Below are 15105 nucleotides of genomic sequence, written 5' to 3' on the forward strand. Positions count from 1 at the left end.
CAGTTCGCCTCGCCTTTGTTTGGTGGTTTTTTACTATCAGCCAAATAAACGGCTTTTTGTTAAACCTTCATTTTCTCTCTCCTGTGTCTGCTTCTGCGTCCACTCCGCAAACACCCCGACTGTGACAGTTTATCAACTACAGCCATTTTTACACAAAGCCAGTTTTTTTCAGTAGCTCAAAAGTAACTGGACGACTGACCGACAAGCTCTTTTATGTCCAGGCGAAACCTGCTACTGTATTTTTCTAATGGTAAATGAAGCAGATCCTGGAGGTCTGGAGCTGATTCTGAGTGTTGAACTTGGTATGTTTTGGTGGTACTGTCCACTCAAGCTCTCAGTACGAGGTTGAAGGAGATGTCAGTGCAAGTGAACATGCCCATCATTAAATCCAAAATAATCCCATGAGTGTAATAGCAAAAACTTAAGGAGCGATCAAATCGACAATCTTTAGTTGGTTACGAAAAACAAGTTCATAGTTGTGAACCGCTGGTTACACCCAGGAACAGGAAGCACAGGCTGGCCTTCACGGAAAAGAGCCAACACAGTTTGGACAAAACACAACTTTTTGGAAAGACGAAACAAACGAAATGTAGCAGATAGAAGGAAGAGAAAAATATCGTTGGAGGAAATGTTCTACACTTCACTCACTGACTTTCAACCAAATATTAAAACCATTCCTTCTATTTAAAATTCTGTTAGTTTGTCCAATTACTTTCGACCATCTGAAAATGGGGCACTATGTATAAAAACATCTGCCAATGCTGAACAGTTAATGGAGCAATTTTGTTAAACGGCCTGAAATAACGCTGACAGTTGGCTCTTCAATCACATCCTGCTTGTATGATTTAAAGTCCCCCATCGTGCTGGTCAGAGGCAAAACTACAAAAACGTGTCACTGTCCAAACACCGGCACTGTGAAATCCAAAGCAAGTATTTTAGTATCCATACGTCACGGTCTTGACGGTGTGTCCACGGAGGAACACGTGTTCCTGCCGTGTTATGTTCTGAGCAGTGATTTTAATGATGATGTTCACAATAGTAATGTGTGTTTGTGAAGAATGAGCAGGTGACACTCAGGTTTGCGTCTACCTTTGTGCGTGTGCTAGTGCTTGTTTAGGAATGCACAGCTGAGTGTGCGTGCAATTGTGTTTCACACTTATGGGCAAAGATGCCAAGTCTAGTTAGTGCACTTTCATCTGAGTGATTTCTCTGCAGCCGTTTGGATTATTGGGACTTTATTGGATTACGGCTGAGAAAGCCTAACTTCATGCTGATTAGCCAGAGAGGAGAAAACGGGTTTGCTGAAACGTTTCAGATGTGTCATCTATGCAGCACAGAGCCTGAAAACTTCAACAAATCCAGCAAAGTCTGCTTTTGGGACAGACATGCACTCAATGAGCTTTGCGCTTAGACTTCGTCATCATCTGACAAATATAAAGACGGCTGTCATCCCATGATGGAAAGACTGGAAAATGAGCCCACAGTGAGGGCGGTGTGTACACTAAGTGTTTGAAAGCTGCCAGATCGAGGCAGTTCTGGATGTATATGGATACGAATGCGTGTTTGCACATCTGTGTCTGCTCAGAAGTGAAAAAATGATCGATGGTTACGTTTATTTATATGAGACGTTCTGTTCTCTGTCAGAGAAAATCGGGCGGGGTGTTGCCAGCTCTAAGCTTTATCTGCTGTCAGTGAGCGGCAGCGCTGTCCCACTGAATCCCTGTGACGAAAACAAGTCAGCTAAAGTGCGAGAACAGGAGGATGAGCGGTGACGATTAACCACGGCTGTGTGACTTGAAACGCTCTCTTTTTACTCTTGCTTTGATGAACATGTTCGATTCCCATTTCTCAGTCATTTTAAGTAGAAGAGAGCAAGACCAGCGGTAACCCAGCAAACCACCACGAAGCATAATGCAGTGCAACCGACCACCAGACCGAGTTTTACAAAGACATTAAACACAATGTAACTGAGGAAAATGTAATATATTAAAAACAGCAATGCACAGCTAGTGGAACAAATCACACGAGTGTCTGTGCTGCATCTGTGGAAGCATATAGAGGCAGCTCCAGTGCTGTTTGGACGCATGGGCGCTGGGTGATTTCAGCCAAATATCATTCAGCGGTGCCGACTCCAGGCTGAAAGCTAGAAACCACTTCACATCAGTGTGAGGCAACGTGATATGCTGTAAACGGACCAAATAAGCCACAAGTTTCTGCGCACGGCCTTTAACTGCCATCAATATTTCATGTGTTTTTCCCATAACCCCTCCACTCAAACTCCATGTCTTATTGGTGAAAAGAGAAACAACCATCACATGTATTATTAGCCTTTTACATGAAGGACCACGAACAGTGAAAACTCCTCTTTCAGTCTAAAGATGTTTAACTACACATTTAATCCTTGAGATGTGTCAATATGAGATAAAGAAGTAAAATCTCAACAGCACGTCTGAGTTTTTCTGCTTGCTGTGGTACCCTCTGTCTGAAACATGCTGTTAGATGTTAGATGCCTTACTGATCGATCTAACCCGCCACAGGATGACACAAAGATCGGAGGTCAGAGCAGCTGTTGGGTTATTTCAGGTTGAATCAACATCTGCACAGTTATTTTCTATGGGATCAACTCGATTGACACGCAGATACAAAAGCTTCACAGACAGACACTAAAGATCTAAATAATTAACAAATACTTTTTGTGTTCACTGAAACAAAATGTATTATCCTCATGAAATTTCTCACCCTTCAGCTGACATCAAGCATCGAGTCAGCAGGAAACTATGGTTATGATCCACAGAGCTCACTTTCATTAAGCCACTGCTCTACCAAAACAGTGCGCAGGAACACTATAAATAATAATTCAACATCATAGCACACATCAGAGGGAACGTTAGGACGCTCCCTTCAGCCAATCCGAAAAGATGTTAATGAGGGGGAATCACAGGCGGATTTAACAGATGTAACCACTGTTTTTGACCCACTCATACATGTCAGTGATAATCTGTCATCACATTAAGTAAACCGTGGCTGTAGAGTGAGTGGTTTACACATGCACCTAACAGAAGACAGAACAGACACAGGTCAGTTTGTGGCTGCGTGAGGAGGGAAGCTGTGAAAACAAAACTAACAACAGCCTAATCGGTCACGTAGAGCCATGAACGTCTATGAACATCTATTATTGTGGACAGAAAACATAAAGAAGTCCCATTTAAAAAAGAGAGTAACAAATCTTACAGGCTGTTTCCATTTTAAATGAAACTTTAATCCCTGTGTGCTTTAACTTTTCTACTCTCAACAGAAGTTGTTGAAAAGCCTTTTTGTAAGTGTACAGTGAAAAGTAACAGTAACTACTTTAAAGCTCGGGGCGCTGAGCGGGCGGCCACGTGCCGTACGGCTGAGAGCATCCATCCTTTACCGCATGTCTTCCCCTCGCTCTGCCCCCGCCCTCCTGTCCTTTCTTCACTGTTGGACTGACGTCATGAATTTAAACCAAAATGTTGTCTGAGGTGCTTCTTTAACCATCACCTGGACCTCTTTGCTTTCTGCAAGAGAAAATTATGCTCAACGGTTGTTTTTAACTGTTTTTATTGATTATAATTAAATGAAGTGGATGCTGCTCCACATCGAAAGGAGCCAGCTGAGGCCGCTCGGGCATCTGACAAGGATGCCCCCTGGGCGCCTCCTGGGTGAGGTGTTCCAGGCATGTCCCACCGGGAGGAGGCCCCGGGGCAGACCCAGGACACGCTGGAGAGATTATATCTCTCGGCTGGCCTGGGAACGCCTTGGTATTCCCCCGGATAAGCTGGAGGAGGTGGCTGGGGAGAGGGAGGTCTGGGCCTCTTTGCTTAGGCTGCTGCCCCCGGGACCCGGCCCCGGACAAAGCGGATGAAGATGGATGGATGGATGAAGTGGATGTCTCAGATTCGCGACCTTGGCATATGTTACGGAGCTGATGGGCTCAGCGTTCGTATGTAACGCACAGGCTTTGGCACCGCGATCAGGTTGATGGGGTATTTGCAAATGTCCTGACCCAGCAAAGTTTCCCGAAGCAGATACAGTTTTTTCTCCAGAACTTTGGGAAAACCTTTTGGGAAAAAGCTCCAACAATAAGTAAAGTTTTTGAAAATTGACATGTTTAAGGTGTGGATGTGGTTGATTCCATCCATCTGTAGCATATGTTATGTTTCAGATCAACAAACATTAACAGCAGTCTGACAACTAATTAGTTCACTTTCCCATGAAGAGAGGTAATAGGTCATGGGGGTCAGAACATGATAAACTCTTCTTGTCAATGAAACAAGCTCTGGAATGAGGAGGGGGACAGTTTACGGGGTGAGAACGAAGGCTACAGGAGGAGGAAAAAAGGAAAGGAGACGAGTAGCAGATAATAAACAGAGATGGACAGAGAGGCGCTCGGGTGCCAAAACCTGTGTGAGACTGAACAAGACGGTAACACAGAGAGAAAAGTGACAGACGTGAAGACTGACAGACAGACGGATGAAAGGACGAGACAGAAGAGGGACTGAAGCTGCTGACTGACTTCCCAGGATGAAGGAGCTCCTTGTGTTCTCCAAATTTTATCCATAAAACACTTCATAGTTCTGCGTAGATGACTCTGGGAGTGACACTAATTGGCCGTAATGACCACTGGAGAAATAGCCGCAGATGGGGATTGTGGGTAATATGAAAATGATGATAGAAAGTGACTGAAGGACGTCTGTGTCTCAAATCTATCTGCAGCCGTTATCAAGAGAGACATCAGAGGGTCAAGGGCGATAAGGCAGACGAGGACAAACGGAGTAGCCTGCAGACTGTGGGAGTGTGTGGGAGCGTCGTGCTATGAAAGCATGTTTATGGGGACGTTTTTTTGCTGTTTTAACAAATGTTTGACCGTCCACTTCATGGGAATTATTTTAGGATTAATATTTGAGTTGGCGTGAAAAGTATGGATTAAGTTAAAACCTGAACCTAGCATTAGAAAGCTGCTATAATGAGCATTATTTTATCAACATTGGATTTAATTTAGTGTGAAAAGTTCTTTTCAGTTAAGCAGCCAGTGTTATTTGAGCCACAGCGGGCAGCTGTTTCCACTGAAGTCACTGGCAAACAAAGTTAGCCACCAGCTCTTAGGAGCTGCAGTATTATTTTACTATTTTACTTATTTATTTACTTTTAACCTTTTATATTGTGTATATTGTCTATTTTGTTACTTAACTGTCTGTTTATTTTAATCTCTGTGTACAGCGCTTTGTGACGGCCTGTCTATGAAGAGCGCTTAATAAATAAACTTTACTTACTTACAGTCCCCTCAGGGCTCAGTGAAGGAGGGGAAGTACATGACGCGAGTGAATACTTCACCGGGAAACATAACTCTAGATGCATGCTGCTGTTGATCTGTGATTTTGCTCTTTGCAGCCACTTTATGCTTGGTGTTGTGGTTTTCCATGTGTGTACTGTAGGATCAATGAACATCGTGCTTCCTTGAACAGGTGGGAATCGGTGGTTCAGAGGGTTGATCAGAGGGCTACCCTGTCAGCAGTGACACGTGTGTGCACCATATATAGTACACCTTGTTAGTATTAGGTCAGATTGGTCTAAGGAGCTTGGAAAGAAAAGCGTCTGGACTTCTTTAAGTTGCTTGAAGATGTTTCACCTTCAGTTTGAACTTCTAAGGAGCTTTCCAAGCTCCTTATACTACGATGATGACTGAGAACCTTCACAGACATTAGGTCAGATTCCCTTTAGCGTTCAGAACTACTTTCATTCTCGATGCTATAGATTCAATCAAGTGCTGTAAAGATTCATTGAAGATTCATGTCTATATTGACATGACAGCATCACACAGTTGCTGAGATCCATGATGTGAATGTCTTCTTGCACCAAAGGTGACCCAGTAGGATTGGGATCCGGTGACTGTGGGATTTGAGTGCAGTGAACTCATGAAACCAGTTTGAGATGATTGTACCTCTGTTACATGGTCCATTTTCCTGCTGGAAGCAGCCATTAGGAGATGGGTAGGTGTGGTCATAATTGGATGGTTGTTTAAATGAGGCTTAGTTCGTAGTAAGCGGCCCAAAGTGGCATCAAACGCAGTTTTATCACCAGCAGCCTGACGCATTAATAGAAGGAAGGATGGATCCATGCTTTCATGGTTTTTACACCAAATTTGGACTCTGTTTGAATGTTGCAGCAGAAATGCAGACTCATCAGACCAGGCAATGGTTTTCAAATCTTCTTTTTAATGAGCCTGTGCCAGCTGTAGTCTGAGGATCCTGTTCTTAGCTGATAGCAGTGTTCCTTTCTATCAGCTTGAAGTAGTCTGGACACTCTCTCTGACATTAACATTTGATCACAGAAAAATCAGAAAAAGTGTTCATGTGCGATAATCCCAATCAAACCTGTCTGGTTTAGCAGTTTAGCAGTTTAGCAGGTCATGTTGACCATGTCTACGCACCTAAGTGCACTGAGTTGCTGTAGGCTCAAATACAGTGAAACAACCAGAGAGAACACCATGTGGACAGTGAGGTTACTATCATAAACTAACTTCAGCTTTTTGTGTGATTCTTGTGTGAAGTCCACTAAGTAACCCAGTATTAGCACAACCAGCTTGTAGCTTTGGAACATCAAAGTTAACAAAGACAGGAAATATAGTTATGTTTGGAAAAACTGGAAACTGATGTTGCTGATATTTGTTTGCTTAGACGAAGCGACCTGCATCCCCGGGTTAACATTATGTGCTTAACTAGGCTAAACGTTTTCTTACTCTTATATTTTGTTATATATTCTTCCTGTTAAAAGGGAGTTTTTCCTTCCCACTGTTGCCGAAGTGCTTGCTCATAGGGGGTCATATCCCACATAGCAGTCAGGTCTGGCCCGGATCTGGTGTCAAGCTGACACTGCTGGCTGGCTTCTGGCATAGTAAGTGGTATGTCATCCAGATACGAGCCAGGTGTAGATGGCACTGTCTATGTGATGGCATGCCATATCTGGGCCGATTATGGTTTGGGTTATGTGGCCCAGGCTCATAGAAAACAGGTCTGGCCCAGCATCAAGCTGGCACTTCTGAGTGACTGGTGTCATGGCAGAGTGTGTGTCAACCAGATGTGGGCCAGGTCTGGCAATGATGACACTGTTTATTTTCCTATTTTAGGTAGAAGACCCAAATGTCATGTTGCAATACTATACTGCTATGGTAGCTAATGTTTCAAACGCAGGTTTGACAGGTTTGTGAGTGTACACTTTATCCAAAACCCAGTGAGGTTTCACTCATGTTTGCCGCTGGGTGGCTGTAGCTCAGCAGGTAGAGCAGGTCACCTACTGATCGGAAGGTTAGTGGTTCGATCCCTGACTCCTCCAGGATGTCAAGAGTGTGAATGTGCATGAATGTAGTTAGGAAGCACTTAGCTTAGAGCGAGTGTGTGAATGCTGTATGGAGCACTTTGAGTAATCTGTGAGAGTAGAGAAGTGTTATATAAGAATCAGTCCATTCACTGTCTGAGCAGAGTTTCGTCATGTTACTTTTGCACTATTATGTTCCGGCACATGTAGTTATTACATGGGTCGATTAAGGTACACATTAGGCTGACATCTGTTCTGGGCCATCACAGGGCCAGCAGCGTGTCTGCTGCTGGCCCATGTGTGGGCCACCTTTGGCAAACCAAATCTGGGCCACCTTTGAGGTATGTGGGCCAGATCTGAAATGAATATTTCTTTTATTTTTATATTGTTATCTGTAAGGAAAAACGCAAACAGGCGCTTTCATACTTAAAGCACATTTACAGTGTATCTACCTTCATTGGTTTATGAAGGTATTGCTTCATTTTTTAAAACTGATGTAATGAACTGAAAACTGTTTGCAGAGAAAATCTAATTTACTTTTGCAGTTACTTTCCCTGGTTCACGACTTCTCAGATTTGTGGAAAGAGATCATGCATCTGACAGGCTTTTATAAATGTTATGCTGGGCATTTGTGAATAAATGTAACTCTGTGTTTACTGCAAAGAGATGCAGTATAAATACTGCAGTGAACTTGGTGTGTTGCAGTCATTGTTAAATTCATGTACTTATCATACATGATCTGACTTTTGCACCAATTTTCCTGGAGTGCAGCACAGAACAATAACTGCAAGTCTAAGGTCTGAGATATTAATCTACAAAAACTCCAAACAGTGGAGACTCACATTCAATGTGTGACCAGAGTTTTGATTGTCATTCCTTCCCTGTTTTCTGTGCCAGGGAACGTAGAGCAGAACTGGAGTGAGGGCGAGGTGCTATGTTTGTGTTAACGCCTGACTCGAAACTCTGAGCTAACCGATAGCCATCACACACTCATTCATCTGCCATTTCCTTTTCCCTGCTTCAATAGGAACTGGTGCGCTTATGTGGTGACGCGCACGGTTAGCTGCGTGATGGAGGATGGCGTGGAGACGTACATCAAGCCGGACTACCAGCGCTGTGCCTGGGGACAGTGTCCTCGAGTAGCGTGAGTATCTATGCCTCGTCTCCGTGTTTCCGGATTCTACCCCGAGTTTAGCCTTGCCGTCTTCAAAGCCGCAGGAGTCCTGCACCCTGTATCCATCATTTTGTTCTATTTCCTGTCTGTAGACTTCACTCAGCTCTCTCAATCTTTTGTCTCCCGGGCTTCAACCACGAGGTCAGGAGGGCGCCTGGTTGAAGCTGGGCTTCCACATGATTGCAGCTCCGTACTGGTCTCTGGGTAATCTCAGTGATAAAGTCTCTTTGGTGCAGACGGGTGAATATCTACTATTACAAGTAACGGAGCACATTTACTAGAGATAGGACTCGCTAAATGGGTTTTCCAGTCGTGGATGTAATACTTGGAGAAAACATTAATCGAGCATTGCTGATGTTTTCCCTCCTTTGAAGTTTTCACTGTGTTGTCTAACCCTGGCCTTGCCGCTTGATCCCGATGCCTGCCAGGGGCCTCAGTCTAAACCTGGGCTATGCTAAGAATGAAGCCAACAGGAGTTCCAGGCACCGCAGTCTCGTCTCCTACCCTGCAAAAACAATCTTCTCTTGCTCTCTGTTTCTTCCTTTTATGATTCTCTCACTTTCACTTGCTAACTCTGCCCAGCTCTTGCTCCCATTTCTTCGAGCCCTGTTTTGTTTTTCTTCTACGAGGACCTTTTTTCTCACGCTCACAGAAAAGGGAGCTGGAAGACGAAATCTTTTTTCTGTGTTACCTACAGTAAAGTCACGAAAGGAAAAAAACTTTTGCAGCCGCGGCTTGTTAACATGCCTGTGATGGTAAATCTTTATGGAGTGCTTTGGCCAATTTCTGGTCTATTTATTGCGTTAGGACTGCAAATAAGACCTCTTCAGAAGCAGAGCTGAGTGGCACATTAATGATACGACTCCAGCAAAGCTTTCCAAATAAAACATGCTTTTCTTTTTTTGCAAAGGAATGCTCTAAGAACGAGATTTTGTACTGGCTCAGTGCAGTTCCTTTGGAAAATGGGAATTTAAAGTCCCTGTAATCTCATTCATCATCAGTAGATGATTTGCTGTGATTTTCCTCACATATAATGACCTTTGCACATGAATATCAGTGTACAGCACAATGATGATGTCTCATGCAGGGTTTAGGGGCCGCTGCAGGTCTTTGACTTGGTTACATTGCAAATATTAAATCTTGCAGTGTCATCACCGGGAACAAGTTGGCTGCAGTTTTTGAAGGCAGAAACGTTTGGTGCTGTATTAGTGATCTGTGAGGCTGTACTCAGGCATGGCTGCACCTTGAAACCAAACACAGATGATAGCATGCTGACAGGCTAATACATGTATGCCTATAGATTTTTTTCTAAAATCTATCCTGACTTTTCTACACTCCATACAATGATACCAAAAAAAGAGTAATATAAAGCTAAATCTGGCCATAGAAAATGAAACAATTTTTGAGCCACCCCATATGGAAAAGATAAATATAAATCTTATAAAGTTTGTATCTGTCTTGTGTGAAACTTGTATGAAAAGAGAGTGAAAACAGATATAAGATCCTTAAAAATTATAAAAATGAAACTTGTATGTTTTGGATACTTCCTAAAAGAATATATGAAAGTACTGAGAAAGTGGCCACGTTCATGACTAAATCATATCAGCCTTATATGAGTCACTATATGAAGTAGGCCACATCTGATGCAAGTCTTTTATAAGTTTATTCTATTTCTCTTCCATATGGGACACTATAAAGACGACCAACACAAACTAAAAACAATCGAGATGAAAGGGTCACGGGGTCGGACGAGTGAAAACACCAATCTGGATGTCGTTTCACAAACTCCTTTTTCATCCTCAGCTATCGGACGTACAGGAGACCGAGATATAAAGTAGCTTACAAGATGGTGACAGAAATGGAGTGGAGGTGTTGCCATGGTTACTCCGGGGAGGACTGCCACAGTGGACCACAGGGGACACCTGAGACTGGTGTCGCGGACACAGGTGGTGGGCAGCGGGGAGGAGAAGGTGAAATTACAAACAAATCATAAAATATTCTTTATCTTCTGAGTTTTGATACCTCAAGAATGAAAGAAGACGTGTGGCCTCTGATAAAGTAAAGGACGACTGCTTCAAATGGTCATAACATTAAAAAAAGAAGCTCAGGCTGCCGTATTATGTGCGTCACACGTACTGAACCTCAGTGAGCTGTGTGTTTCTGCAAAATGGTCCAAATCTGGAAACATGAAAACAGTCAGTATAAGTAGCTGACTGAAAAACATGTCGAGACATTTAGCAAATAGATTTACAGCATTAAGCAGCACATTTCACACCTTCCTTTCCTTTTGTCCAGGAGACACAGAGAAGATCAGACAGCTGGAGAACACCATTCATGGCCTGACCAAAGACCTCAGCAACATGCAGACCACCATCAATGGCATAAACCAGAGGCTGTACGTCACTGTTGTTTTTAACACACGTGCACGCTTTATTTCATGGACTGAGTTGAGTGTTAGTGAAACGCTGTTTAGTGGAAATAAAGAAACTAAAGTGTTGTTAGGGTCACGCATGGACGGCACACTTTCAATTCCTGTTTATTGCACTGGAGATATACCTCAGCTTTGGAGTGGATGAAAACTTCTCACACGCGAGGGAATCAAAACTGTTTCTATCTCGTAGGCACGGGCTGACTGGGGCCATTGTCCCTGCAGATTCAGCTCAACCACACATGAAGGAAACCATCAACAGCATCCAGACAAAGCTGGATCATCTCTATAACAGAACACAGGTAACTGCGGCTGTCCAGAAGTCTGCTGTTTGTGCACGCAAGCATGGATGATGCTCATTTCTGTGACTGTTGTGGTCGTTTAGGCACATGATCAGACGCTGCTCACGATCAACAACCACCTGGTGAATGGAGGAGGTAATGAACTGGATGGAGCAGACCGAGGAGGAGGTGGAGGTGACCAGCTGAACATCCTAAAGGAAGAGATACTGACAGAGCTGGAGAGGAGGGTGTCTCTGTCCTGCTCTTCCTGTCAGGTAAAGTCCAATATGTCCTCATTCATTATGTCATAATTATATCAATATGGCAACAATCACCATTATTTCCCCACCACCAATAAGACATGAAGGCGTACTTGTGGTTCGTTTACTAGCAGTTCGATGTTCATGCCTTTGCCCCTGTGGGAAGCGATTTCTTCTGCCCAAAGCAGTAAAAGATAATGGCCCCATGCTGCAGCATAAACCGCTGCACAAACAAACAGTAAAAAAGGATTACTGAAGAAAAAGATGAGAAAAGTGCAGCGACAATAAGGAAACAGTTTACCAGCTGCATTACGTTTTTTTGTTGGGATTCAACATAAATCAGATAAAGTGAGTTTTCATTTGCCTCGTGTGCTGTCATGGCTCCCTGTGGGCGTCGACACATAAAGGGCCCCACACTTGCGCCCACCATAGCACAAAGCCACTCCTTTGTTTGTCCCAGGTGCTCCTGCATTGTCAGATCTTCACTCTGAGCACATATGACCTAAAATGCTGCATACAAAGCGTCGTAGCAGGGCGATTGTCTTAGTACACTGGGCAGCTTCTACAATGACACCTACACCTGTTGCGTAAACTAGAGGACGTTATATCGTCTTGCGTCTGTCGCCGTATGTACACTCTGCTCTTATTGGCACTCAGCGAATGTATTTACCTCAAAAATGAGAAAAGTTTAGCCTGAGCGCTTTACATCATCAGCAGGTTTTTTGCCCATGGTCTCCATGTCACTGTTAGTCACTTCCTGTGTGGAAGCTTCGGACACTTTTGGCTAGCTGTCAGCCCAACCACCCCGTGCTGACTGATACTTGATTTATATAGCACCTGTTTCAAAACAAGGCTATAAAGCCTTTCGCACAATAGAAAAATAGGTGGAATGACGAAGGTTTGTAAATATACTTTTTTATTCAGTATGACACGAAAAGAGTAAATGAGCCCATAAACCAAGCAGGAAAGTGTTTACAGAGGCACAAAGTCATTGACCCACAGGCCTACGTCAGTCTTTTTATAGCCACAGCTGTCGCCACCTGTTGGTCTTCAGATAGAATGCAGGTTTAAGGCACTAACGCATTAGCTTAGCCTCACTTTCTACTGTCTGTGTTTTTGCCAGCTGTGATCTCAGTCAGTAGGACAGGGGTGGGCAACTCCAGGCCTCGAGTGCCGGTGTCCTGCAGGCTTTGGATCTCACCCTGGGTTAACACACCTGAATCAAATGATTAGTTCATTACCAGACCTCTGGAGAACTTCAAGAAATGCTGAGGAGTCATTTAGCCCTTTAAATCAGCTGTGATGGGTCATGGACACATCTAAAACCTCCAGGACATCGGCCCTCGAGGCCTGGAGTTGCCTACCCCTGCAGTAGGATATGATTACACATCCACCTGCAGCTTAGCTGGATGTGCAAATCTGCTGATGGTGAGTTTGTTAGCAGATGACATCATTTAAGAAAAAAGCTAGTTACAGGATCCAGTCTGGGATTGGATGAAGTAAACAAACATGGTTGCTCAAGACAAAAATATTTATCTTTACTATAGCCTCAGATTGCACTGTATACATAATATATGTAAAAATTCTTTGCAATATTACACAACGAGTGATATTTACAGGGAAACAATATTGAATCAGAACGTCCTTCCTTTTAACGGAGCGCTGTAACCTTTGATAAGAAGATGAAAGAGGGGTTTGGTCGTGGAAACCCCACCTCCACCATCCCATACTTGATTTCCTGGCCTGTGTTAAGTAAACAGTGATCCATAAAACAATAAAAATAATAAAACATCAGCACAAACACTTTGTACCAGGGGCTTCGTGGGGTGACTCTCCAGGGCTACGCAGCTTTCCTGTTGGTGTGTAGATGGCTCAGTGCTTTTCTCCTATAGAGTGAAGTAATACAGATGGTATTAGTATAGAGATACAATCACTCCTGCTGAGAAGCAGAACAACAAAGCAAACCTACAGTTCAGGAAAATGTACCTTTGAAACCCTTAGAAATCACAAAAAAATCAAAGTTTCAAGGACGCTGAAAAAATATGAGCCTGACATCATGACGGTTATGTCTCGTATGTCTCGTTATCACCAGGTCGGCGTGGAGGACATGAGGCGCCAGCAGCAGCAGGACAGGGACCGGATCGCAGCCCTGGAAAAGAGGATCAGCTCCATAGACCAGCACTTGAGGCAAAGCTTGGAAATCTCTCGCAGCGAGACCGAGCGCTCACAGGCCTGCTGCAACACAGTCACCGAGCTGGGAAGGAGGCTGTCTGATGTCGAAGTCCGACTCACCTCCACTGCAAACAAGTGTGACGCTATTAAAGGGCGGCTGGATAAGGAGCTCGGGACGGGTGGAGGAAAGGGAAGAGTGACAGAGGACCGGTTGAACGGCAGGCTAAGAGAACTGGAAAAGAGGATGAATACCACAATGAGGAAGACGGAGCAGAGGTGTACTAACACCGGGAACAACATGAAAGAAACTGTGCAGAGAGACGTCACTCAGCTGCGAAACTCGGTCCTCGTTCAGCTCGATGACCACAGCTACAAGATCGGTAAAGTAGAGCTGGATGTGGCTGTTCTTGCAGACACGGTCAAGGACCACAGTCGACGTTTAAGCAAGCTGGAGAACATCACGACCTTCCTCGACAGACGGCTAACATCGACCACAGACATGTGCAGAGACACCTGCGGGCCGAACGCAAGAGACCGAACAAGTGATGAAACTGTGAAAACTTTAGAGTGGAGGGTTGTGGCCAACCAGGATGAGATCCAAAAGTTTAACACCAAGCTGAACAACCTGTCGGTGTCAGGAGACTCGCTGCTTGAGAGAGTGATTAACTTAACAACTGATGTGAAAAAGATAACAGCTGTGACCGGGAAGGATGGCGAGAACTTCAACAGGATCTTCACTGAAGTGGAAACTTTGGGCCGCGATTTTAAGGAGTGTTTGATATGCAGCACTGTAGAAAAGGACCTGCTCACATTTAAAAACTCCACCACGATCAGCCTCAACAGATGCCAGACGGCACTGACGGATCTGCGGAGAAAAGTCGACTCGGGAGAATCTGTCTGCTCTCAGGTTTGCTCCAACCTCCAGGAGGAGGTGGGACGACTCAGAGAGGACGTGGAGGAGTGCACGGTGCAGTGTAAAACCAACATAAATGATCTAAAGAAACGTCTGGAAGGTCACACTGTACATAGTGGAAAATTAGGAGGGGATCTGAAGTCTATCCAAGGAGAGCTGGCTGAGGTCATGGATACTTTTAGCTCCATTAATGACACTCTGAAGGGCCTGGGAAGGACTGTGCAGACACACGGGCACACGATAACAGATCTGACCCACATTAAGGACAATATCATCGTTGAGGTAAGAATATGTGATGCAGATAATAGCCTAGTTATGCACACATCTGTTTGACATGTGAACCTTTTAAAGCCACTAAAGGCTTTTTCTGCGTTGCATTGTGGAGTGGCTATAAAGTAAGCAATGAACCAAAACAAGGAGGCTATATCAGTGTGACTGTTGGTAGCTTGGATCAGCAGGCATAGCAGCGGAAACTGCCTGGAAAAACAGAAAGAGCAGTGTTGGGCGGGCTGCGCAGTTGTTCAGTTCAAATGCACTGCAAG

At 44.2% G+C, this 15105-nt stretch overlaps 1 protein-coding gene across 1 annotated transcript in view; it reads left to right on the top strand.

Annotated features, from left to right (window-relative positions):
• Positions 1–15105, top strand: part of emilin1a (elastin microfibril interfacer 1a) — a 28838-nt gene that overhangs the window by 8803 nt on the left and 4930 nt on the right. Inside the window, exons 2-7 of the mRNA XM_026142315.2 lie at positions 8363–8479; positions 10313–10479; positions 10805–10904; positions 11131–11239; positions 11323–11493; positions 13571–14845. Of these exons, the coding sequence (XP_025998100.1) occupies positions 8363–8479; positions 10313–10479; positions 10805–10904; positions 11131–11239; positions 11323–11493; positions 13571–14845 (1939 nt within the window). The remainder of the gene's footprint in view (positions 1–8362; positions 8480–10312; positions 10480–10804; positions 10905–11130; positions 11240–11322; positions 11494–13570; positions 14846–15105) is intronic.

Source organism: Astatotilapia calliptera, chromosome 15 (genome assembly GCF_964374335.1).
Source record: "Astatotilapia calliptera chromosome 15, fAstCal68.1, whole genome shotgun sequence".
Lineage (NCBI taxonomy): Eukaryota > Metazoa > Chordata > Actinopteri > Cichliformes > Cichlidae > Astatotilapia > Astatotilapia calliptera.